Genomic DNA, 25,403 nt, shown 5'->3' on the forward strand with positions numbered 1-25,403 from the left:
AAGCCCACACTGCTGAGCTAGCTATCCAGGCATTGCGGCAGGGCCACTGGGAAAGGGTGGGAAGGGAGGTGGTCTGCCATTTGTCTGTGGATAAGGCTGCCCCAAGCAGGCTGTTGCTCTCCTTCCCTGGAGGCTGAAGTTCATTTGTAAAGAGCTTTCACCAGTCACATTCCAGTGGTGGACTGAAGGTTGAAGAGGCAGCTTCTGCAATGTGGGGAAAACTGCACATGAGCCAGGAAACCCCCAAGCAACTGGGATAAAGGGGGTGTGATCTACTAGATAACCCCCAGGGTACTGAGACTGGCCTTTGCTCTTGAGGGATTCCCCTCCTGCGTCGGTGTAACACTGGACTGAATAGGCCAGCTCAGCCTTAAAAAGAACTGCTTGTCGATTATTTCATAGAGTAGAGGGGTGTTTTTATCCAAAGAGGTCCTCTGCTTTGGCTCTGATACGGTCTTTTTAGTGCAATGTGCATGCAAGCTTCCCTCATTTCCAGAAGCTGACCAGAGATCCTGGAGCTCATATGCTTGGCCAGAAAGGCCCACATTTTGGTATGTAAATTTTGATTTTTTTAAAGAATCAATGTGGAGTTGTTCAAGAATCCCCCATAGATATATTTGTGCCTCTGAGGAGTGACATCCCTGAGCCGCCCTAGGAAGAGCAGGCCTGAGGAGGCTTCCAAGACTCAGGAAAAAAGGAGCAGTACTCAGGAACATCTCTCAAATGGGTCCTTTTAAAAATTATTTTCAATTATAAGAAACAAAAAGGAAAGGGGGGAATTAATGCAAAAAGAAAAGTGCATCTGTTCGTAATAACTTCACAGAACACTATTAGCAAAGAGAAAAGGGGGGAATAGTCAACATTTCTATTTCAAATACATCCTATGCGATCTTTCTTTGTATCTAAATGACTTTGGATGTGTTTTCAAATGCAGCTAGAACAGCAAAAGTATCAGCCCATTGAGAGAGAGCTAGTATTTATCATTTCAAACTCTGAGTCTCTTTGCCACTGTTGGGGCATTTAGAGTCCACTTCTGGCACCTACCTTTTAATCCCAACTTCATAAGAATATAATTTTCAATCCTCAGACTGGTACTAAAAGGCTGTCCCAGGGCCCTAGACTCTTGACAGGTGCTTTGGAGATTCGGAAGAGAATTGTATGGTACACTTTTTCAGGACATGGATTTCCTTTTGAAGAGGTGATCCTTCCAAAGGTACTGCTTGAGCTGCAATAAAAAAACCTTACATTTGTTTGTGCTTGTTCTGAGTGAAACCGTTGCTTCCGTGATCTGTTAAAGGGCTCTGTGTGTGCGCGTGTGTGTGTGCGTCCATCCAAGCGCTTCCATTTCTGGATTCCGAACTCTGTCCGAACCCCTTCCATCATCCAGTTTCCGCTCTCAACATTCTGCAAGAATGCCCGAGTCGCCATGCCACTCTTTCTTGGGTCTTCGCCCACGTTTAGATTTTGTGCTCTTGCAAGCGGTGGAGCTTCCCCATACAGCCTGGCACTGCCCTCATGTTGGTGCTGTTGTGGTTTCCAGTTAGGTTGTGGGGCATGCAGTCCCAGAAGGGCTTGCCTAACACCTGTGTTGTAGTTTTTCCAATGTTAATTGAAGGACTTTTGATTTTCTCAGATGTTTTAATCTACTTAGCTTCACTTTACCATATTTCTTTTTCTTTCTTTTGTTCTGTTTTTTTTTTTTTTTTTTTGCTGCTGCTGTTTTTCTTTGTTTTATACTATGGTTTTATTCAGTATCATTGGATTGTTTTCATGTGATCTTGAATGTTTTATTGTCACCCATACAGAAGGTTAGTTAATCAGTAACTATTAAGCTGTGGCCTTCCTTGTTTATAGATGGGAAACAGTGGAAATAGTCTGAGTTGTGCATCGTTTTGACAGCACCCCTGCTTGGCATGTGGAAGGTCCCCATTTCAACCCCCGATATGTCCAAATAGTACTCAGAAAGAACCCAGGAGAGGCATGGCTGAGCCCTGTAGACCAGAAGACAACCTGAGGATCGAGGTTGTTTTGGGCTAGAGCTAGTAACATAGTCAGTGGTGAGGAACAGTGGGTAGGCCAGATGAGTGGAGGTGCTACAAACTGCACGTCCCCGCTGTGAACAACGTAGAAGTCAACGGACTTACACTCTGGCTCAGTAAGTGGGTTCATGCAGCATGATAAGGATACTTCAAGTGTGGGTAGGATATGGATTGTTGAAATGTGGGTCCTTATGTTTCCTGACTCAGCCGAGATAGCAAACCATGAGGAGGAACCCACAGTTCACAGTCCCGCAACAAACCATGGGTTCTTTTTATGGATGGTTGACCAAGTCATGGCTTTGTAGAATGCCTTGGATCAGGCAACATGGTAACTCGCATTTCCGCATCCAGACATGGATTTCTTTATGGACTGGGGTGTTTATTCAGATGTGGATTGGTATCTCTATAAGAAAGGGTTGGACACTTGTTTCGCCTGCAGAAGGTCAGTCCCTGGCATCTTCAGGTAGCTCTGGGAAAGGCCAGGGACCGCTGCCAGTCAGTGCCAGAGGCATAGCCCTAGATTGACAGGCATGTCCTGATCCAGTGGAAAGGCAGCTTTCCCTCAACTTGTAGTTTATGAACTGGTGTGCTTCGCCTCCTGCTGCTTTGGGCTGCAGCCGAGGGGTTTCCATGAGCAGGTCCTCCTTTCCCAACGGTTGCACAACAGTATAAGTGAGCAGAAGCTCATCTGAGCTCTTGCTTTCATGCACTGGGTCCCTACGGGCAGGATGATGAGGGTGTTCTCCAGATAACGTGGGAAGCACTAAAATGTAGGCACCTACCTGCAGCTTCACCATTTTGTTAAAGGCTAGAGACCTGACGGCACCCATTGCTTCTTATTTCCTGCAACCCCCTTCCCTGCCAAAATTCCCTGCCTTCTCTTACCCCCAGTTCCTTGACCAGTTCAGGAGGAAGGCCAGCGATGACGGCGGTGGACGCCCTGTCGGACGGCGCTGAAGCGGTGGAGATGGAGGACACCTCCACTTCCCGCTTCCAGGTGGAGAAGCATTCGTGGGAGGGGCTGCGTGAGATCATTCACGGCAGCCGGAAGTACACGGGGTTGATCATCAACAAGGCACCGCATGACTTCCAGTTTGTCCGCAAGTTGGAAGAATCAAGTCCTCACTCACACCGGCTGTACTACCTAGGTGAGGCAGGCTCGGGGTGGGGGACACCCTTCAGGCAGGAGCCAGGCAGTTGAATTAGTCCTTGAATTTCCTGTGCTATATCAATGCAATTGGGTAGTTCTTTTTAAGGAGGTTTTAAGAAGGTTTGCAGCATCAGTTAGTTTGATGAGCCAGTCAAGTCATCACAGATGTGTAAACAGATTAACAGGGCCTGCAGAACTTCAGTTTGATTGTTTCAATCTTTACGGGAGGAGAAATGGCTGGAAGATTGCATTTAAGGGCTACAGCTTGGTCCTCTGGAAGCTCCATCCTTTTCTCCTTTGCTTGCCATTTCCCACAGGAATGCCCTATGGGAGTAGGGAGAACTCCCTTCTCTACTCTGAGATCCCCAAAAAGGTACGGAAGGAAGCCATGCTGTTGTTGTCGTGGAAACAGATGCTGGATCACTTTCAGGTGAAGGCCGTTGGAGTCGGGAATTGTATGCCTTGCAACGCGCAGTGGAATCATTCCACCTTCAGGCTAAATTGGGCAACTCCTGCAAGGAGCAGTGGGTACATCCATCTTGGTACCCACTCACCTCTGCACACCTCCTGTTTTTGAAGAGGGTTTTGTTCGTGTTTCTTTAATGCATTTGTTTGTTTAAACTGGGTGCCACGTGAGGGCTGTCCAAAGTGTGAGCCAGACATTTGTACCATCTCTATTTCCAAGAATGCCTCTGTAGCTCATGTGAGCCCCCAAAGGTATTATTGGAAAATAAGGTGGGTGTTGTCCAGAAAAAGAAAATCAGGCAGCTGAGCAGATGGAAGGGAATCGTCCAAAAATAAGAGGGGTGTTTTCCCTGGCTGTTACAAACTTGTGTGGGATGCAAATTGGTGTTTTGCCTGCATCCATTTGTGTTTCTCCAAGCATCACCCGTTTCTCCAAGCCTTTGGTAAAATGGGTGTTGGATCAGAAATGGTGGATTCAGCAGTCTGGTTTTGTGTTCTGGAACTCACCCCACCCCACCTTGGCCTTGTACTTAAGCTCTGAGCAGATTTTTCTCTTTAGGCAGCACTTATTTGAGTTCTAGGAAATGGCAGTTTCGTGGCTGGCCACACCTGCCTTAGCTTGCCATTGTGGAAGAGCACGCACAGCATCCTCAAAATTCCAGGTGTGCCCATTGGTCCAGAAAAGGTTGGGCCATCGCTGGCCTAAGTGGTGCAGGTTTTCCCTTACTCTTACATCTCTGTGCTGCAAGACAGCAGTTGTGGGGGCATTTTTGGGCTGTCGGGTGCCAGACTTGCAGGGTCCTGGCTTTAGTCCCTGCCACTCAGCCACTGAAGCTCCCTGGGTGATTTTGGGCCTGTCTCCACTTCTCAACCCACCTCACAGGGCTGTTGTGAGAATAAAATAGAGAGGGCTGCCGTCTAAGCTGCTTCGGGTTCCTTGCAAGAGGGAAAAAGGTGGGATCGAAATTTAGTAATACATGTCTTTATAAAATCTTTATTCATGTCTTTATACATCTTTATAAAATCAATTATTAATTAGTTGATTCTTAAAATTAAAAAGAGAGAATCTCATTAGAAATCCCCTATTTGCATGGCAGCTAAGATGGTTGTTGCTGTTATTTTAACTTTCGTCCCTTCCAATAACCGACACTCATGGGTGGTTTACAAATACAGTCTGAAATATACCACATTATGAAACATGGTCAAAGGTTGCCCTGCAAAATTTAAAACCTAACGTAATGCACACATTCAGTTCTAATAACTTAAACAAGATAAATCTTGGAACCTGACTAACAAGATCCCGGACATTAAATGCCCCGTGGTAGAAGATAATCTTAATCTGGTGCCAGAAAGATAGTAAGGTGGGTTCCAGGTGCACCTCAGTGGGAAGCTCATTCCATAGCTGGGGCTGGGGGCACCATTGAAGTGGCCCTTCCCCTTGTTGCCACCATCTGAGGTTGGAGAAAAGGCCAATGAAAACACTTTTTCCTAAATGTAATTACCCTGCTGAAGTGGGCTAGGAGCTTTTCAGGATATGGGAGGGGAGCTGCTCTGCAATTAAATGGGGTGGGGGCTTCTCTTGGCATTTATGGATGCTTAGTGCTCCAGTGAATGGATCTGAGGCTCAGGGAAGTGGATTTGGAGCCTGTGGGCCCAGGCTGAGCACTGCTCCTGGACACAGGATCCCCACACCTCTGCGACAGAGGGTCCCTCACCCAAGCTGGCTCTCTCCCGCAGGCCACCCCTCACCATGGGGTGTATTCCAGGGAGGAAGAGCTGCTGAGGGAGCGCAAGAGGCTGGGCGTCTTCGGGATCACGTCCTATGACTTCCACCGTGGGAGCGGCCTCTTCCTTTTCCAGGCCAGCAACAGCCTCTTCCACTGTTGGGACGGCGGCAAAAATGGCTTCATGGTGAGCACCTGCCACTTGGGGGGGGGGGGGCTTCCCTCCTCCGCCTGGCGTGCCTTGGGGGCATCCCTTCTTAAAGCCAGTCAGATTGGTGGCCTTGGTGCATCTTTTGGCTGCCCACTGCTTTGTGGAGCGATGTTCCATGTGGTGGCATCTTTGTCTATCCTGAACTGCCCCCCAGGCAGCTTTACAGGATGATCCCTGTCCTAGAGATTCTGATGTTTTGGGTAAAAAAGCTAAGCCTCTGTTCCCTTTTTCTCTCTCCCTCCCACATATGTGCACACCATGCATAAATTGTGAGTATTCGCGCCTCCGTCCACAGGTGTCCCCCATGAAACCTCTGGAGATCAAGACGAATTGCTCGGGGCCCCGGATGGATCCCAAGATCTGTCCTGCCGATCCGTCATTCTTCTCCTTCATCAATAACAATGACCTGTGGGTGGCGAATATTGAGACGGGAGAAGAGCGGCGGCTGACATTCTGCCAGAAAGGTAGCTGTTTGGACCAGTAAGAAGGTTGGGAACGCTCTGCTGGACCAGACCCGACTCCGACCCATCCAGCCCTCCTATTCACACGGCTGCTGCCCAGCTGCCCACAGGCAGGGCAGGAATGCAGCCGCCCCCTCCCCCCTCCCTGTGCCCCCTCCGACTGGTGTGCATCGGCACACTGCTTCCGATGCTGGAGGTCACGTATGGCCAGCAGGACTAGTAGCCACGGGTGGCCTCTTCTGTGGATTTGCCCAGTTCCCCTTCTGGAGCTGAGTCGGTGGCTGTTGCAGTGACTTGTAATAGCAAGTTCTGCAGCTCAGCTCCGTGCTTTGTGCAGAAGATTGTCCTCTTAACTGCCTTGAATCTCTCACCTGCAAGTTTGTGGGGTGGCTCCTTTGTGAACACCTCAATCATGCCTGCCCTTTGCTGTATGGAAAAGCGAACAGGAAGAGACTGGTCTCGGGCCGCTTCCTGAGTTCCTATTTAAAGCATCTCTTTATTCACACTCATGAGGCCTGGAACCTGACTTAACCTGTTTAGAGGAAAAGCCATAACTTAGTGGCAGGGCCCCTGTGTTGCATACAGAAGGTCATAGATTTCGTTTGCAGCATCTTCAAATAGAGTAGGGAAAGGTCTTCCTCATGCAACCCTAGGGAGTTACTTGCAATTGTGAGCTAGCTGACTTTGCATAAAGCAGCCCTGTCCAAAATTTCATTGTCCCCTCCTCCCATGCTCCTTTCTGCAGGCTTATCCAGCGTGCTGGAGGACCCCAAATCGGCAGGTGTGGCCACGTTTGTCATTCAGGAAGAATTTGACCGGTTTACAGGGTACTGGTGGTGTCCCACGGCATCCCAAGAAGGTGAGTGTTCAGAGTCTGGGCTGTGGGGGGATCACAGCTAGCCCTGAAAACAGCAGAAGCGGCGGTCTAGTACATGCGGAAGGGGACACCCAGTTGCGGAAGGCTGGGTCTAGCTCTTGAAGTGTCTGTTCTCCAGCTCCCCACCCATGGAGTAAATGAGAGCTAGGAACTTGGGCTGCTGAAGAAGCTGGTGCTTGAGGAGCAGCAGGTGGGAGATGCCAGTCCCATGGGGCAAAGGCAGGTGGCCCGGCTTACAGTGTGTGTGTTTTTTTTCTTTTCTGGGGAGCTTTCTGGTGCTCATCTGTCTTTGCAGCTTTGTGGAACAGCCCTTGCAGAAGGTCACAGGGTTAGTTCGCAGCATCTGCAGGTGGTGCTTAGTGAAATTCCCACTGAAAACCCAGAGAGCAGCTGGTGTTTTGCAGAAATAAGCTAGAAGTTGGAGATACAGACATGGCAAGGGAGAGGGACAGAAGCACTGGCATTCCCCTGCCACACACAAACTTTTAGGACCTCCCTTCCAGCTAAATGGTGTTTGGCCCTGCTGCAAAGAAATAAACAGGCAGTGCTATTCAGTTGTTAGAGTAGGCTTACTGAAAGAAGTGGAGCCGGAATCCCAGGACTCTTGAGTTTGCCCCTCAAGTGAAGTTACTTGTGACTTGAGTCTCAATCATTTTAGTGGTCCGACTCTGCATAGAACCAACATCGGATACTCCCTCATCATGCATCATGTCAAGCAGCATTGTTGGAAGACCTCGTGGCCTTGTCTGAGAAACTGATCTCTTTCCATTTCTTTTTATCTCTGTCCCCCTGGCCTTGTGCAAGTGTCCCATTTTTGTTTGGAAGCTTGATGGAGGGCCATCTTTCCCTCCCTCCCTCCCTCTCTCTCTCTCTCTCATTCGTGTGAACTGCTTTGGGAGATGGTAACTGCTGGAAAAGCAGGATAAAATTCATCAGATAAAGAATGCAAGTAAATGATCCTTAAGAACTTGCCTATTTTGGCATTGCTTTTCCTACCAGTCTTACTGCTCCTGGTTGGGAAATTGATGAGCTTTAAATTGTTTTACCTTAGCAATTGCGAGATTTCTGGCATGTGCACCATATAAGCCTATTGTTCTCTCATTGCATTAAAATGTTGTAGGTGTGCCTCGGGTAGAAAATTACCTGTGTGACAGGTTGGCTGCTGAAGTAGCCACCCGGGAGAGCCTGGCTGAACCACAGCGGCATTTCTCAGCTTGCCTCCTTCATTCTAGGTGCTGAAGGCTGTAAAACGTTCCGGATCCTGTACGAGGAGGTGGATGAGTCAGAGGTAGAGGTCATTCATGTCCCTTCCCCTGCCCTGGAGGAACGGAAGACGGACTCGTACCGCTATCCCAGGACTGGTCAGTGGGGAGCTGTGGGGTGGAGTTGAGGCCTTCCTTTTGATCCAGGCATGTGGTTCTGAGGGGGAAGTGGGAAGCGCAGGGGTCCAGTCTGGCCCTCAATTTAGGGATTTGGCCCTCTCCTTTTTTATTTTATTTTATTTTATTTTATTTTATTTTATTTTATTTCTTTTTTCTTTATTATATTTGCATACTGCTCCATAGCCCAGGGGCTCTCTGGGCAGCTCACAAAATTACAGAAACAACAGCATAACTGTAATAAAAGAATGTCTAAAACAGCATAAAATCAGCTAATGCAAGGTGTGAAACAGGAGGCTAATATGAACAATAATGAAAACAATAGAATCAGCAGCAAAAGGCATATGAGACTATAATTCTAGAAGCAGGTACTAAATAAAAAAGTCTTTCCTTGATGCTGGAAATAGAATAACGAGAGTGCCAGTCGCACCTCTTTAGGAATGGAGTTCCAAAGATGAAGTGTGGTAACAGTCAATTCCCCCTTCACTCAGGGGCAGGGTGGTTCACAAAGGAGGTCTCTATAAAAGAGTCATGTGGAATCAAATTCTAAGAGGTGAGGACCAGACTCTGTGCTGCAACTTCCATGGGTCCTGAGGCCAGGAGGTCCCTGAAAATCAGACAGGTTCAAACTCTGTACAGAGAGAAGTTTAAAATTTGGAAGCCTTTGTACTGGTCTGCTGGAAATTAGGGGGAGAAGACCCAGACCCCCAGTTGTGGAACCCTTGATAATTTCCCTGCTTTTGTGCCAACCCCCCCCCCCCCCGGCATTCCAAACTGTGGTAATGCTCTTCCTAGGACACAGAGCCAGATGCTCAAACAGGGGGTGTTTTGTGTATTTTGGGCCCCACCCTCCAAGAACTCCAGAATGGAATGCAGTACTCAGGTGGACAGAAGTTTCTCATCCCATTTTGAGTTCTTAAGGGGCAAAGGTGGCTCCATATATCCATGCTGTGTCTGTGTCCTGTTATAAAAGCAGCAACAGTATGTTAAGTTAAGAAAACTGAAAAGACGGGGAAAAACAATTTTCTGTAACGAATGTTCATATCTATCATATTTTGCAAACTTGTGCAAAAGGTGGTAGCAGTTTGCAGTCATTATGTAGTTTACAAAAGTAACGACAAGGTGGCATCCCACATAAAAGGTCTATAATTTGTTCTTTTTGTAGTTTGAATGGATGCGTAAAATGTTGGAATCAAAAACCTCCCACAGGAAGTTGGAAGTATTGATTTTCCAGAACCTTGCTAGGGATAATCTTGTAGCTGTCAGTAAGAAGAACAAATTATTTACAGTGTAGGAAGTAGTCACTCTCAAAGAGCTTTGTTGTTAGTTGTGAAGTCATGTCCAACGCATCGCGACCCCATGGACTACATTCCTCCAGGCCTTCCTGTCCTCCACCAGCCCCTGGAGTCCACCCAAGCTCATGCCAACTGCTTCAGTGACTCCATCCAGCCACCTCATCCTCTGCCGTCCCCTCCTTTTGCCATCTATTGATCCTTTCGGCTTTGACCCAGTCGCTTCATTCTTTCTGGTGCTACTAGTACTAGCCCTCTGCTGTTCCCCAGTAGCATATTGGACACCTCCCGACCTGAGGGGCTCATCTTCTGGCGTTGTATCATTTTGCCTCTTGGTACTGCCCATGGGGTTTTCATGGCACGGGTACTGGAGTGGGTTGCCATTTCCTTCTCCAGTGGATCTGAGCTCTCTGCTATGGCCTGTCCGTCTTGGGTGCCCCTGCACGGCAGAGCTCATAGCTTCATTGAGCTACACAAGCCCCTTCACCACGACAAGGCAGTGATCCATGAAGGGTTCAAAGAGCTTTAGTAATGCTGTATTTTCTTTTCAGAAGGATGATCTGAGTGGGAGCATGTTAAGAAAAATGGAAGAACCCATGTTTCACACTCATTTTCCTTCTTTTTCAGGTAGCAAGAACCCCAAGATCTCCATAAAGCTAGCGGAGTTTCAGTCAGACAGCCAGGGAAAGGTAAACAGGCTATTTTAACTGGCCAATTGGATGTGTTCCTTAAATTTTATTTATTTATAAAATTTGTATGCCATCCAATTACTTGCGTCTCTAGATGGCATACAACATAAATAAATTGACCATCCACGCTGGCTGCAAATTAATAAAATGCAACAATAGAATTCAATATTGAAACATATTAAAATATTGATTAAATATGTATTTTAGTAATTTATTTCCCCCCTGTCACCAAACGGATTCACATCAACTCAGCTGATTAAAAACAAACCAGTAACATACAGCAATATGCTATGTGCTAACAGGAATTTGTCTTCTGGCTGCAGATCCCTGTGCACCCAAGATGGCACTGTGCATGCCTGAGAGTGCACCAGCCGCTGGGGAACGTGGGTGGGAGGGTGCCGTCGCCCTCTTGTCCTGCGGGTGGCTGCTTGGCCACTGTGTGAGCAGAGTGCTGGGTGAGATGGCCCTGGGCCTGATCCAGCACAGGCCTCTTGCCGTTTCTGTCCCTGTGGCTGGATCCATGCTGGGCCCCCGTGCTTGGTTCAGTCATTGTCTCCTCTCCCTCCCACTGCCCCTCCTCTCTCCTGGCATGTGGTTATTGTGCGGATGTTTCTGTGAGCTCCTCTGGGGTGCTTTGTTCAGCCAGGCAGGGTGTAAGTATTCTCGAATCAACCCACTGTTGCTCTTCACTGACACATCTTCCCCTTCCCTTCTCTGTGTTTAGATTGTCTGTTCCCAGGACAAGGAGCTGGTGCACCCCTTTGCTACCATGTTCCCAAGCGTGGAGTACATTGCCCGGGCTGGGTGGACCCGGGATGGTAAATAGTAAGTAGATTTTATGATGCGGTGGGGAATACCCAACACTGCCTTGTACCAAGCCAAAACCTTGGTCCATTCAGCCCCGTGTTGCTGGTACTGGCTGTCTGGGGTTTCTGATGCTGGGCACTGAAACTAGGACCTTCTGCTCTGACACTGAACTGCAGGCCTTCCTTGAAAAACATAGTAAGTTTCTAGTCCTTATGAGTCTGGCAGAAGTGCCAACTTTCTTATACCAAGTTTGCAATTTTCTTATACCGAGTCAGACCGTCAGTCACCCCAGCTCAGCTTCCTCTGCACCAGGGGACCACCTGTGGCTCTCCAGGGAGTCAGAGTGGGGTCTTTCCCAGCCTTCCCTGGAGATGGAACTGCCACGGAGCTCAAAGTTCCACTGAAGTGAGCAGTGCCATGCTTGAACCAAACTCTGGAAGGAAACGCCTTATCAGAACCCATGAGCTGTCGTAAACTGCCCTGCGAGCTTTCGGCCCCAGTGCAGTTTAGAAAGGAAATAAGCAATCAGCAGTTACTAGTTGCAATGGTTGTATTTTCAGTGGGAGCCCCGCTGTAGGTGCAGCTGGAGAGAGCAGCGAGGGAAGGGTCCAGTTGACCCCTGCACCCTCCTCGGGGCCTTCTCTGGGCACGAGGGGGTTGGACTAGATGGTCTCACCACGTCCTGATCCAGCAGGGCTCTTCTCGACATGGCGGAAGCTGCAGCAATGCTCCTGCAACGTAAGGAATCTTGGCTCCATCTCAGTCGCCCTGTGCTGATTTTCATCTGCCTGTTCTCTCTCTCTCGCTCCCTGCCTGCTTCCTTGCCTTGCCCAGCGCCTGGACCATGTTCCTAGACAGACCTCAGCAAAAACTGCAGCTCGTCCTTTTCCCTCCTGCCCTCTTCATCCCAGTGCCGGAAAATGAGGAGCAGCGCCGAGAATTTGCCAAAGCCGTGCCGGAAGACGTCCACCCCTTCATTATCTATGAAGAAGTCACTGACGTGTGGATCAACGTAAGGGGATGGGTTGTGGGTCAGATGGAGAAGGGCCCCAGCCGCAAAGGAGTGCAGCCCCACTAGCATGTCTGGTGACCCCCTGAGCTTGTGATTTTTTGAAGGATTGTTCTGGAGGATTCGCATGCCTGTCCACAGAAGGTCTCAGCTTCAGTCCCCACCATCTCTGTTTACCAAAATCTGACTTCTGCCTCACCCCTGCCTGGACTAGACAGAATGCAGTAGATGCACTTCAGCCTAGTCAAAGTAGTTGTCCGTCTCACCCAGTTTATTGCCTCCATCTGGGCAGACCCAGACTGGAGTTTTAATTCAGAGTTTTTATTACATTAATGTGAGCCATTCAGACCAGCTTACAAGCACAAATGATGGATCTCGCAAAAGCCAGTAATGAAAAAAGCAAGGCTAGTTAGAAAACCAGCCACCAGATAAGTGTGATCTGTTGGCAAGAAATCGACATACATAGAATTACCTCTTCTCCTCCCAGAGTTATACTACCAAGATCCAGCCTTTAAGGAGGATCCCGCAGCTTCAAATCCCCCTCCCCCACTTCAGCTGTGGAACTAACTGGGGGTCTTTGGACCAGTCACAGACCCCTGTTGTTGTTGGGGTAAGGTGGGAGAGGAGGAGGAGAATTATGGAAGTTGCTTAGTGTTCCTTGGAAGGAAACAAGGCGGGATACAAGTATAATAAATAAATACGAAGTGGTATATAAATCCCTGGCATGGCTCCAAGAAATGACTGGTTTCCAGACACGGTGAAGTTCACTGCAGCCCCCCTGGAGCCCCAATAACCTTCTCGCCCTTCTTTATCAGGGGCTCTATTCCTAGGGGCCAGCACCTCACTGTTCCATTTTGCACCTGTTAAAGCTACTGGGCCCTGTTCAGGAATAACTTCGGGATTGGCAGTAATTTTCCTGAGGCTGAGCTGGGAATTTGGGTGGAGGGGGGCTTCCCACCACATCCCTCAAGCGTGCCATGCTCTTTGCCGTAACACTTACCACTCCCTTCTGCCGGACAGGTCCATGACATCTTCTACCCTTTCAACCTCCCAGAGGGGGAAGAAGAGGAGCTGTGTTTCCTACATGTCAATGAATGCAAAACGGGGTTTTGCCACCTGTATCGGGTTACAGCCATCCTCCAGCGGAATAGCTATGACTGGACGCAGCCATACGTCCCCAGCAAAGGTGAGAGCCCAAGCCATCCCGCTGTTCCTGGACATGAAAGCCTTTGTGGAAAACTTCGAAGTGGAAATGTGCTTGGGACCAGGAATACCTCGAATGCTTTCCCATCAGCCCGACATGTGTGAAGTGCTCAGTAAAGTGCATTTACCATGCAGCCCTGTTCCTGTTGACTCAGAAAGGCTTCAAGCTTATTGGCAACCTTAACTTTTTTTTTGGTTTAACATGTTTTTTAAAAAATCCAAATGTCTATGAAACACACACCTGAACGATTCCTAGTTTGCACGCCAAGTTTCAGTTCTCCAGGTTGCACAGTCTTCGCTGTGGCAGCGACGAATGCTCAGGCATGCTCACACATTTCCATTTGTTCTCCGTGGATGCACATGAGATCATTAATATATAGAAAGAGTCAAGAGGGAGCTCTGGTGACTGAATTTGCAACTGATACATGTCAGGCCTTGCATCTTCCAGCATTTTCTCCTGGCTTTGTTTTTACCTGCGGTGAAATCCATCCCAGCCAGTTGTAATGAGCACTAGAAGAATCCAAAAATACAGTCTGAGCCTGACCTTCCACAGCCTGCTGTGATTTTAATTCTGCTCGTGATCTTTGGTGTTTGATCTGTGTTGCTTTCTTCCCTCCTCTCTTTTCAGGGGACTTCAGATGCCCTCTCAAGGAGGAGGTTGCCCTCACAAGCGGAGACTGGGAAGTTCTGGCACGGCACGGATACAAGGTACCCGGGTCTTCCTCCCTCTTGTTTTGGCAGTCATGTCTTGTCCATGCTCTGGGCGTCTCTCGTCTTGACTGCTGCATCCTCACTCTCTGTGGGACCTCCCTCATCCCATCTTCATACCTCTCTCAGCATCTGACCCTCTGCTAGCCAAATGGCTCACCACACCTGTGCCGCCCCGCACCTGAAAACCCTCCCTGGCTTCCTGTCCCCTCATGGGTCCTGCACAGACTTCTCGTCCTCCAGAGCTCCCCACAGCTTCCTGCCTGCAAACACATGGCTCTTATCCCCGGTCACGTCCTTGGTGCCCTTCGCTTGTGCAGCTCAGTCCGGGGTTTCCTGCTCCTGAGAGCACCCGCATTTCCCCTCGCTGTCCTTTATGCCTGCCCCGGGGTCGTACAGCACCACTCGCCATGCACAAAGGCCCTTTTCTCAGACCCGCCTTTTCCAGGCCGGCTTTGACTCGCCTTCCTAGTCCGGGGGTGCCGAGCATTTTCCAACCTAAGGGCTGAAGCTTTTGGGCGCTGCTTTCCACTGCTCTGTGAGAATACCAGTCTCCCCACAGCTGCTGTGAAAGGGGAAAACCTCATGTTGGGCCTTTTTAGGGATGGAGGATTGAACAAGCTTGAAGGCCCCGTGCTTGGGATCCTGCGCACCGCCCCAGCTCGTGCATGTTCAAGACGGGTATTGCAGAAAAATTTGAGGAACGGGGTGGGGGGTGGGGGGGGAGACCTGTGGGCATTACAGGGGTGTGCACTGCCTGATCTTAAAGCGATGTTCCCCTGTGTTGTGCATGCTCCCCACCGCCCCCGCTGCAGATTTGGGTGAACGAAGAAACGAAGCTTGTGTACTTCCACGGCACGAAGGACACCCCTCTGGAGCACCACCTCTACGTGGTCAGCTACGAGTCTCCCGGGGAGGTCGTGCGGCTCACCACACTGGGCTTTTCCCACAGCTGCTCCATGAGCCAGGTCTGTCCCTTCTCCCGGTTGAACGCTCGGCATTCTGCAGCCAGAATGTCCAGCCCAGGCAGAACCCGCCTTTTTCAAACACGCGAGCCACGCTCTTTTGCAGGATTGAGAGCAAAAACGAGACTGAGCGTTTTTCTGTGTGGCGCAAGGCAGTTACGCTCCTCTCTGTGATGCGCACTGTGGCAGTCACTACGGTCGGGTGGGCATCATGAGAGAAGTGTGGATGGCTGCCTCAGTACTGAGCTGGAAAGCCCAGTCCGGTTTTGGGAAGAACCTCATCCTCCTTTGCAGCTGGGAGTGGAGCAGAAGAACACAATAGAAACCCTTGTTACACCAGTGCTGTCTGTCCTGACACGTCTTTCCCATCGCCTCCTTTGTTTACTGGAGGTGCCAGGATCTGAACCCAGCACCTTCTGTGAGAACATCAGGGTTTTTCCCACTGAGCTACAGGCCTGGTGCTGGAATCCCGGTTTTCTAATCCCAAAGTGATAAGCATCTTTGTGAGGACGGTGTTACCTGTGGCACTCCTCCCGTTCTAGGTGTGCATTCACATAGGACGGGGCCATATCTGTACATGGTGCTTTGCTGAACTGCTGCAAGCCAGACCTGGGCAGCATCTCCCTCCTGTGGGGTTTCACTGTGCACGATGCCTTCCCCCGATTGGAGGCAGGAGCCTTTCCATGCTGGAAAGGAGAGGATGCTGATTGGCGCCTGAGATTTGGAATTGGGGGTGCCACCTAAAAGTGTTGCTGAGTGGCTGAGCCCTGCCTGCTTCTAGGGCCTGACTTGAAGGGACTTGCTTGTAGCTGGAAAAGCTGCTGAGACTTGCCTCTGAGTAGACTGAAGAATCAAGGCTCGGATTTGGCCCTGCCCCTAGAAGGAGCATGCCCTCCCCCCAAGGCTGCTTGCCCCATAGGCCACACACACTTCCCCGCTTTGATGTAAGCAAAAAAGCGAAGGAAAGCAGAAATCCACAGCTGGGGTGCTGTCCGGCTCCTGACTGAGGGGAAGAAGATAAACAGGGAAGGCAGGGAAGAGCCTTAGGAAATATACACAGAGAGGTTTGCTTGGACTTGAGCTTTATTTTTCTTGGCAGGGCGAAGATGCCTTCCCAGTCCAGTTAGTACAGGCAGGGACATGGGGTCGGTTTGACGCTGGTTGGGGGGTAAAAATGCTGCAGGGCCCAAGAAAGTGCTGGGGAGCCACAGGGGCTCAGAGCTGTGCACTTCAACCCCTGTCCACCTTCTTTTCTCTCTCGCAGAACTTTGACATGTTCATCAGCCACTACAGCAGCGTTAGCGCCCCTCCCTGCGTCCATGTTTACAAGCTCAGTGGCTCCGAGGAAGACCCCCTCCACAAGCAGCCCAAATTTTGGGCTAGCATGATGGAAGCAGCTAGTGAGTAGATCTCTGTTTCTCTTTGCTTCCAGACCTTTTAATTTTAATTTTCCCCAGGCCGTTTCATTACTCAAGCGCAGTTTTAGGTGAGACAAGTCCTTAGGGGGTGTATGATTGCAGTTCTCCATGTTTAAAATTGGTTTCAGTTGGGCTGAAACAGGGAGCTTGATGAACTCAGCTTTGTAGATTCCATAACTGAGTTACCGTATTTTTTGCTCTATAAGACGCACTGTTTTCCCCCTCAAAAGTAAGGGGAAATGTCTGTGCGTCTTACGTGTGTGCAGTAAGTCTGTCAGATGTGCAGCCCATGGGGAAGTGATGGGGAATGTGCTTGTGATTATGTGCCCATTTGATTCAGAATATTTTTTTCTTGTTTTCCTCCTCTAAAAACTAGGTGCGTCTTATGGTCAGGCATGTCTTATAGAGCGAAAAATACGGTAATTAGCAGCTTCCACAGTTTCCAGATAATTGGGCATGCTTCTTGTCCCAAATCCTGACTGAAATACATTTTATTGTGAGAGAAGAGCTTGCTGGGGGGAAAATAGTACTTAAAAGAAAATGCGTGGATTTATAAAGTAATCAACACTGTTTAATACAGAATGGAAAAGAAGGGACTTAGAGCCAATGACTTGGGCTGGAAATTAGGCACAGATGAAAATATTTGTTTGGCACTCCCCTGCTTTCAGGATTTTTTAAGTTCTTTCCATTCTGAATATGAAGCAAATTGCAAATTCCTGGGAAAAAATCCTAGCAAAAGCAAACAAATAAAATTTGCACTCATCTTTCCCAAAGTAGGTTGATTTGCCAGTCTAAGTGTAGGCTTGGCCCAAGTTATTAATATGCATGATATATCTCCTTAGCCCTGTCCTTCCTCTCTCTCCCGCAGTTTATATGTGGGCCTGCCTCCCATGTAGCATTGGAACGTGGTTTATTTAACCCATGCTGCATTGCCCTACCCAGGGATTGTTTGTCAGCTGATCCCATAAGCCGTAGCTTGTTTCCCCAGTCCCTGGATGGTGGTTTTTCTCCAGATACTTTTGAGGTGCTGTAGTGTTGGTGGATAGAGGGGCTGGTCTTTCAGCCCTCCTGGCCTGTCGCCTGTGTGCCCTTGCACAACCCGTGTGGGTCGCACGGCTGTGGAACACGGGCTTTGCCTAGCTTTTGGTAGGCTGTTCATGGGCATTTTCATCGGCTGCCACTGTGACGTGCGATACCCCCCGCCCCCAGAGTGGCTTTTCCCCTCTTGGCCTTTTGCAGGCTGCCCTGCTGATTACATCCCGCCCGAGATCTTTCATTTCCGCACCCAGTCGGACGTCGAGTTGTATGGGATGGTATACAAACCTCATGACCTCCAACCAGGGAAGAAGCATCCCACCGTACTCTTCGTCTATGGAGGGCCTCAGGTAAGGCGGTTGCTGAGCTGAGGCAGAGAAGCTTCACTGGCCGGCTTAAGTGGGTCTTGTATTGAGCAATTGTCTCGGTGGCCAGAGGCGAGCAGGTGTTCTGTGTGGGTGAGCAGGCAGGGGGCATCTGAAGGTCACGCCCTGTCTGGCCGTCCCTCCACTTGGTTTCCGTGTGGACTGCCGGGGAAGGAATGGTCCAGTAGAGAAGTCAAGCAGTCCAGCAAAAGTGGGCTTCCTGCCTCTCCTGATTTTCAGTTCACGTCTTTTAAAGGTGGGTTTTCGCCAGAAAGCTGGTCGTCTGCAAAGTGAGACACTGTCCTCCCACGCCACCTCGAGTGGTTTTGGAACGTAGGGCCCCAGCACCCCTTTCCACTTAGGGAGTTGGGCAAGTCCTTTTCTTTAATCCTCACTTATTTGCCTCCTGGGCACGGAGATCAGCCATGGCCCCTCTCGCATCCATTTTATGTATGGTTTAGCCCTCACGGCAGGGCAGGGCAGCCGTTCTGTGTGGGTGCCCAGAACGTCCTCTTGGCATTCCAAATGCACCCAGCCTGGGCCCTCTCTAGGAATGCTCTCCCAGCCAGCCTTGCCTAACCCTGTGCCTTCCAGACATCTTTGGACTGCAACACCCAGAATTCCCAGTCTGTGGCCCTGGTGGATGGGAATTCTGGGAGTTGTGGTCCAAATGCCTCTGAAGGCCACCGGGTTGGGAGAGGCTGCTGTGTGCAAGACTGGATTAACACTTCCTTTTCGCTGTGCGATCTGGAAACATTTGCTTTTGCAAGCTGGCTGGTTGTGATACGTCCTGTTGTGACGTAGACAGGGCTGCAGTGTAGAGTGCGGAGGACAGACAGAGGCGGTGATGAGCTGCAGCCTGCTAGAACTCTACACAGGTTTGCTGCTGAGCGCTCCTAGTTCACATCTCGGCTCCCTGATGAATGTGTGATTGGTTGATTTAAAGCATTACTTCAGTCTCGCTCCTTAGCCAGAAGAGGCTCTTATAGCAGTCTGTAAACATCGATAGGCAAGAGATGGTCCTCACAGGCAACCTTACTTTCTAAAAAAGTTAAGGACACAACATGCAAGGAAGAAGGGATGGGGAGGGAAGAGGAAAAAGTCAAGTAGACGTTGAACAAGGCTGGTGGAATGACCCTGCTCATGCTTTTGCCTCCTGGGGTTGGGCGCAGGGAGGCAGCCCAACTGGATGCTGCTCAGCAGCATTCACACTCTGCCCATTAGATGTCTTCTTAAGAGATGATTTTGTCGAAATGCTTCCTTCGGTGGCTCATCACCAGGATTTATAAAAAAAAAATTACAGCTGCTGGTGCTTGTGCTTAAAGCAACTCTCTTCACCCAAGGATGGATAAATGGTGAGCTCTCTGCCTCTTGGGCTGTGATCTGAAAGTTTCCTGCTCCTTCCACAGTGTTCCTCCTCCTCCAGATGTTTTGGACAATGACTCCCGTCACCCCAGTTCTAAACCGTTACGGGTGGGGTTGTCGTAAGCCATGGTCACAAGCATCCAGGGTGCTTCAGTGTGGGGACGCTCGGCCTTCCCAGGCTGCCTGTGCAAAAAGCAGATAAGAGTGGCATCTCGGCTGCAGCCACCTCTTGATCTGGGTGTGGGTGGGAGGGTGACGTCTTAGGCCGGAAAACGCCACGTGACACAGAGAAAGCAAAGCGGGAAGGAGCGTGTGTGAGAGGGGCTGCCAAGCTCGCTTCAGGCCTGGGGTCTCCCCTTGGCCACAGTGGTGCAGGATACTGGACCAGAAGGCCACCCTGTCCCACCGGTGGATCCCCAGGTGGCACTGGACAGCAGATCCCCGGATCCCTCACCACGCCTGGGATGGTGGGGCATGCAGTCCAACAGTATCCAGCTACCTGAAGTCGGGAAAGGCTGAGCAAGAGCTGTCCGTTGATCTGACAGATGGTTTCCTCCATTGTATAATATGCAGTGGTTGATAATGGTGATTAGAGGGCTCTCTTCTCCTGCGTGAGACGGAAAGGCGGTGGCCGTCAGGGAGAGCTGGGCCGGGGGTGGCTGCAGGTGGGGCGTGTCCCTGCAGCGGAGACTACTTTTCCCTTCCTTGCCTTCCCACCTTACCAGGTCCAGCTGGTGAATAACTCCTTCAAAGGCATCAAGTACCTGCGCCTGAACACACTGGCCTCCCTCGGCTACGCCGTGGTGGTGATAGATGGCCGGGGGTCCTGCCAGAGAGGACTTAAGTTCGAGGGGGCCCTCAAGAACCAGATGGTAAGCCTTCATCCCGGTTTCTGCTTCAGTATCCGGCAGCCGGCCACGAACGTGCCGCCTCCCCACATGCAGTGAATTAATGCAGTTGCTGCTCCGCCAGCCTGGACTCCGGCTCTGTCAGCAGTGAGTGCTTGGGAATTCCGTGCAGTGAGTCTGGCAGAGGGTGGACGGATGGATGGACGGGCCTTTTTGCCACTCCTCTGCCAGTCTGCTTGGTCTGTGTGGAAGGCCTTCTTGCCCAGCCAGGTTGGAAAGCAAGGCGGCTGAGAGAACTGTGAGAGCCGTTTCTCCCTCGCTTGATAAAGCCCCCTTTGAGCATAGACAGACAACAAAGATGCAATTCCACAGGGTCTCTGGAGGGTGGGTGTGGGCAGGGGCTTGGTAGAAGTGTCAAAAGCCCAGGTGAGCAGCTAGCAGGGAGGAAGCAAGGGGGAGCTTCTGGTGGCAGCTCCTCCAGCTTAGACCACCCCAGTGGAGCTCGTGAGGCCCCAGGGCCCCCTCCAGCCAGCCTTTCTTGCCAGGGCTGCCGTGTTTCCAGACTTGTTGGAGGGGGGCAGAGGAGCTGGAGAATGGACTTGTTTCATCCTTGAATTTCATTGGATTCAAGTACAAGAATTGTGAATTTTTATACTTTTTGCACAGTCTGGGCATTCTTATGCCGCTTTTTACCTGGTGGGGGGACATTGTGACTCCACTTCTTGTCACCAGCCACTGGGCTAGCTGGTAGGCGGTTGTGGTGAAAGTGAGCAGGAGCAAGTCTGGGTCCGCTCGGACTGTGTTTGTCACGTGCAGCTCCTTGCGCTTGTATGCTTTCAAGAGGGAGCGTGCTCTCGCACAGACAGGATGCCACCATCACTGGGTGGAATGCGGGCCAGGGTCCCACGCGGCCTTCCTTGCCATCTCCTTTCAGGGCCAGGTGGAGATTGAGGACCAGGTGGAAGGGCTGCATTACGTAGCGGAGAAGTACGGCTTCATCGACCTGAGCCGCGTGGCCATCCACGGCTGGTCCTACGGAGGGTTCCTCTCCCTCATGGGCCTCATCTGTAAGCCTCACATCTTCAAGGTACGCCGAGGGGTTTCCTCCCTCCAAGCCGCGCCACGAAGATCTCCACCCTCTCCGCGCTCGCCCCATGCAGCCCCAAGCCCCATCTCCCATGCTGCGTGCGGCTGCCGTGGAGGTCGGCTGAGCCAACCCACTTGCACTGGCCGCCCGGGAACCTTTCTGTGCCCAGGTCAAGGGGGCATCATGCAGGGTGTTCATTCAGCCAGCTGGCCAAAGCGGTGGCCTTTGGCTCCTCTTGGTGAGCGTGCGCTGAGCAGAGCGTGACGGCGGTCCGCTTCTGCTCCTGCCATCCACCCCTCAGGTGGCCATTGCTGGGGCCCCGGTCACTGTCTGGATGGCGTATGATACTGGATACACAGAGCGGTACATGGATGTTCCCGAAAACAACCAGCAAGGCTACGAAGCCGGCTCGGTGGCGCTGCACGTGGAGAAACTCCCCAACGAGTGAGTCTCTCTGGGAGCCAAAGACGGGATTGGCGGGGTGGGGGGGAATTTCTGCGCAAGGGCTGCCGCTGCTTGTGTCGTTCACAGCCAGGAACCAAACCAAGTTCTTATTTAAGGAGAGTTAGGATTTCCACATTTAAAAAGAGAACACCTAATTGTATCTTTTCAGCACGCGATTTTTCAGTGCTTCCCCCCCGCCTCCCCCCCCAATCAGTTTTTATGCACCCAGGGTGGGCTGTGATAAACATTTATAAAGTTATAAATGGCAGTTTATATTTTTTTATTTTGAGCTTGTCTCAGCATATTCTGACAGTAGCTTTTATGACACTTACCATAAAAACTGTGAAGAAAGCCATGCACTAGAGAAATTAACTGAAAAATGGAGTTTATTTGTGTCTTACTGGAATAGCCCAGAGCGGTCCTTGTTGTGTGCGGGCATTCCTGGTCACAGGTTGGGGGTCTCACCTGATGCCTCTCGCTGTGTTTGGGTGAGTCTGCGGGAGGACTTGGGAGCAGACAGGGCAACGCCTGTAGAATGGAGTGGGGAATGAAGTCCCTTGTCCCTTCGCTGCCCGGACTAAGAGCAGCACTTCTCCGTGGCCGTACATTGCAAGGGAACATGGCCATTTGCCTTTTGGGAAAGCTCCTCCTCAAAGACAGGGCTTTTCAGAAAGGCCCCATCCGTCGGACCTCTCCAGGGAGCAGCTGCAGCCCTGCCCTGTGGCTCAGCCCCACCCCCTGTCTCCCCCCAGGCCCAATCGCTTGCTGATCCTCCATGGATTTCTGGATGAAAATGTGCACTTTTTCCACACCAATTTCCTGATCTCCCAGCTAATCCGGGCCGGGAAACCTTATCAGCTACAGGTAAGTGCAGGAATGCGGCCCAGCTTCCCATCCAAGTTTTTTCCTGGGCTGTGTGGAGGTGGCGAGGCATAGCAAACAACGCTTCGCTTGCTAAGATGAGAGATGCACAGGGTTTTGAATCCTCCAGGATGGAGGTGCTTCACCCAGTATGGTGTTAGTGATTTGGATCTGGGCACATTAATTTTGTTTAAAAACATCTAACGATATCTAAGTCCTCGTGTGACTTCATGGGGGCAGCCATCAGGTCGACCTTGTGTTGGCTATTTTGTGGGTGAGTGTGTTTTTAAATGGTTTATTATAGAAAAATATTTGTGGTAGTTTTATTTTACCCTATTCCCCGTTAGGAATGGTTGCACACCACCAGAGTTATTGGGTGGTGTAGAAGTTAAATTAGTTAACAGAAAATAAATAAATGACAAATGATTTCATTTTATACGCAGTTGAACCTCTTCAGGCAGCTTAGAACAGTTCCTAGGAAAGGACCACAATACAAACAGCCATGAACATTTTCAAAAATAAAGGGAGACAATTGCACAATTGTGGGGTCACCCCTGAAAACGGTACCCCCCGCCCCCACGCTGAATGCTCATTCAGACCCCTGTTCACACCTGAAAGCTCGTGGGGCTGCCTTGAGACAGTTACTGTCGCTCAGCCGGCCCCTCCCTCACGGTGCTGCTGTGCGGATCCATTGGTGTGGGGGTGGGGGGTACCCTGTGTGCCCCCCCGGGCTTTTGTGATAAAAGGTGCACGAAACGATTGTTGTACCATGCTCGGCACTGAGGAATGCCGTTTTCTGTGAGAGGCACTGATTGTGTCATAAGTCTTTTTTATGCCCTGGCTACTGTTTTATGCCCTTGCTACTCTTTTTGCCTACTTTCTTGATTTTGGGGCGGGGGACTTGTGAAAATATTGAATTTCACCAGCCCCTTGCTTGCTGGCCACTTTAGACTTGCAAGACGTCGAATGTAACGGTGACATGTCTTTGCAGCCGTAAGCTTCTTGTAGTAAATGCTGCCTTAAAAGGGGTTTGAGCGGGGAGAGATAACTATTTCTGCTATAATAAACAGAAGCCAGGAATAAGCTTTAAAAATGATTGCAGAAATGGGCCACCAGCGAGCTGCAGGTGGTGCTCACCTGCTTTGTGGGGGGCGGGTGGGGGGCTCATTGGCTGTGGCTGTTTTGGGGTCAGGAAGGAGAAGTTTGCACTGTACAGGTCAGCCCAGCCTCTCACCGTTCGTCGTCTTCTCCCCCCGTCCCTTGCAGATTTACCCCAACGAGCGACACAGTATTCGCTGCCCCGAGTCTGGGGAGCACTACGAAATCACGCTGCTGCACTTTCTTCAAGAATACCTCTGAGGGGCAGGGAGACCTTTGCCCGCCTGCCCGCTTGCAAACCATTGTGGATGCTGATGGCTCCCCTGCCCACCGTTCTGCCTCCTCCCCCCCAGCAGACGTCAGACCCGGAGGGCCAGTGGCCTCAGCTGCGTGTCTCTCTCTCCCGCTCTCTCTCGTCGCCTTGGATGGATGAGGAGAATGGAGGCGGAGCGGCGGAGCTCTCACCCTCGTGTCCCCAGCCCCTCTTAGGGTCCCCCTCATCTCTCCCTTTCTCCCCATATTTTGCTGCTACTTTCTTTGTGCTGGGTATGGGGGGCTCCTCCCTCCCTCCCTCCTGGCTGCAGTTCTCTGCACGTCTCCCTCTCCCCCCCTCTCCCCCTCCACAGCCCCACCGCACCACACGGGTCGGCCTTCGAGGCTGCGCAGTGCCTGGGCACGGGCTGCCAAGATGCGCGGAGAGCGGGGCAGGAGCAAGCACGTGGGTGGGGGAGCCTCACTTGGGGGGCCCCGGCAGGCATCTCGGTGCACTCCAGAACCAGGAACTAGGGGAGTGTCGCGTGGGCCGTGAGCCGCCAGGGGTTGGGTTCTCTGCCCGCACTGGCCCTGCCCTCTGGCAACGTCAGTTTGCAACCAGCCCGGCCCCGGCCCCAGCACAAACGGCAGGCGACCAGTGACTGTCTCTGGTTTTCTGTGTGGGCTTTTGGCGTTGCAAGGCTATTTATGCTTATACCCTTCCCTCGCCACTCCCTTCTCTTCTCAGTACTGCGTTTTTTCTTTTTTCTTTTCTGCTTTTCCACTCTCTGAGCTTTTGGGGCGGCCCCGAAGCTTTCTCTCGGGTTGCTTCAGTTCTCTGCAGGTCAGTGACTGTGTTTCTATGCCCGTGCTCCTCCAGCTCATGTGTGCATGTCTGTGCTCTTTCACAAACCTAAAGCAATGTTCTCCCCCCTCCCGCGCTGAGGTGCTGGACCACAAACCCCATTGTTCCAAAGCTCAGGATGGTGGGGACTGTAGTGCAGTACCCCTGGAGACTCCCAGTTGGAGGAACATGGTTTTAGGTTGCATCCGCTCAGCATGAACTGCAGTCTTTGGGGAGTGGATCAGGCAGAGGCTGGGATCCATCACGTTTTGCTCCTCACAGGAAAAATCTGCCTGCCTCTTCATTTTCTTCTCCACTCCCCATTGGTCCCTTTTCCGCCCCACTTCCTCACCTGGAGCGGGGTGAAATTCAAAGCGAGAAGAAGCTTCAACTTGCCTAAAATTGATGGTGACAACATGAACCACAAATGACTCACCTGAGTATCTTTAAGTGCGTATTATGAAAAGAAAATATTTTTATGGATTCTTATTCTTTTATAATTATGAGTGGTAAGATGTAGTGACTCATTAAAATATTGGAAACTGGGTGCCCTGCCAGCCTGCACTGATTGTGGTTTTGTTCGTGCGACACTCTGTGTGTGCGTATGTGTTTGTGGGCAGGGGGCGGAGGGGCAGGATGATGTTTGCCAGGGTGAGAGGTGGTCTTCTGGGAGAAATGTATTTTTCTCATGTGCTTGCCCTGCGAATCTGATTTGGGGCAGTTCTCTTTCCCGCCCTGCCTTGTGTCCCGTCTCCGCGCCAAGCTGCTCTGGCAGAGAACTAGTCTGGCCTCTCCTGCCGCATGCTT

The 25,403-nt window shown here is 50.8% G+C and overlaps 1 protein-coding gene across 8 annotated transcripts in view; it reads left to right on the forward strand.

Moving 5' to 3' along the window:
* DPP9 (dipeptidyl peptidase 9) overlaps positions 1-25,153 on the forward strand; it is a 32,043-nt gene extending 6,890 nt beyond the window's left edge. For 2 of the 8 annotated variants that reach the window (XM_044417554.1, XM_044417556.1), the window contains 19 exons: positions 2,931-3,187; positions 3,507-3,619; positions 5,392-5,565; positions 5,885-6,053; positions 6,796-6,909; positions 8,160-8,288; positions 10,226-10,287; positions 11,012-11,112; positions 11,929-12,106; positions 13,124-13,289; positions 13,935-14,014; positions 14,830-14,982; positions 16,244-16,379; positions 17,637-17,782; positions 19,888-20,034; positions 20,945-21,097; positions 21,399-21,541; positions 22,294-22,405; positions 23,669-25,153. In XM_044417554.1, the coding sequence (XP_044273489.1) occupies positions 2,931-3,187; positions 3,507-3,619; positions 5,392-5,565; positions 5,885-6,053; positions 6,796-6,909; positions 8,160-8,288; positions 10,226-10,287; positions 11,012-11,112; positions 11,929-12,106; positions 13,124-13,289; positions 13,935-14,014; positions 14,830-14,982; positions 16,244-16,379; positions 17,637-17,782; positions 19,888-20,034; positions 20,945-21,097; positions 21,399-21,541; positions 22,294-22,405; positions 23,669-23,761 (2,626 nt within the window). In that variant the 3' untranslated portion in view covers positions 23,762-25,153. Of the gene's footprint in view, positions 1-496; positions 552-1,087; positions 1,214-2,930; positions 3,188-3,506; positions 3,620-5,391; positions 5,566-5,884; positions 6,054-6,795; positions 6,910-8,159; positions 8,289-10,225; positions 10,288-11,011; positions 11,113-11,928; positions 12,107-13,123; positions 13,290-13,934; positions 14,015-14,829; positions 14,983-16,243; positions 16,380-17,636; positions 17,783-19,887; positions 20,035-20,944; positions 21,098-21,398; positions 21,542-22,293; positions 22,406-23,668 lie in introns of all 8 variants that reach the window. The other 6 variants (XM_044417555.1, XM_044417562.1, XM_044417557.1 and 3 more) reach the window with 5 other exon arrangements.
* The last annotated feature ends 250 nt before the right edge of the window (positions 25,154-25,403 follow it).

This window comes from Varanus komodoensis, unplaced genomic scaffold, assembly GCF_004798865.1.
Source record: "Varanus komodoensis strain SLA01 unplaced genomic scaffold, ASM479886v1 scaffold89, whole genome shotgun sequence".
In the NCBI taxonomy this organism is placed as follows: Eukaryota; Metazoa; Chordata; class Lepidosauria; order Squamata; family Varanidae; genus Varanus; species Varanus komodoensis.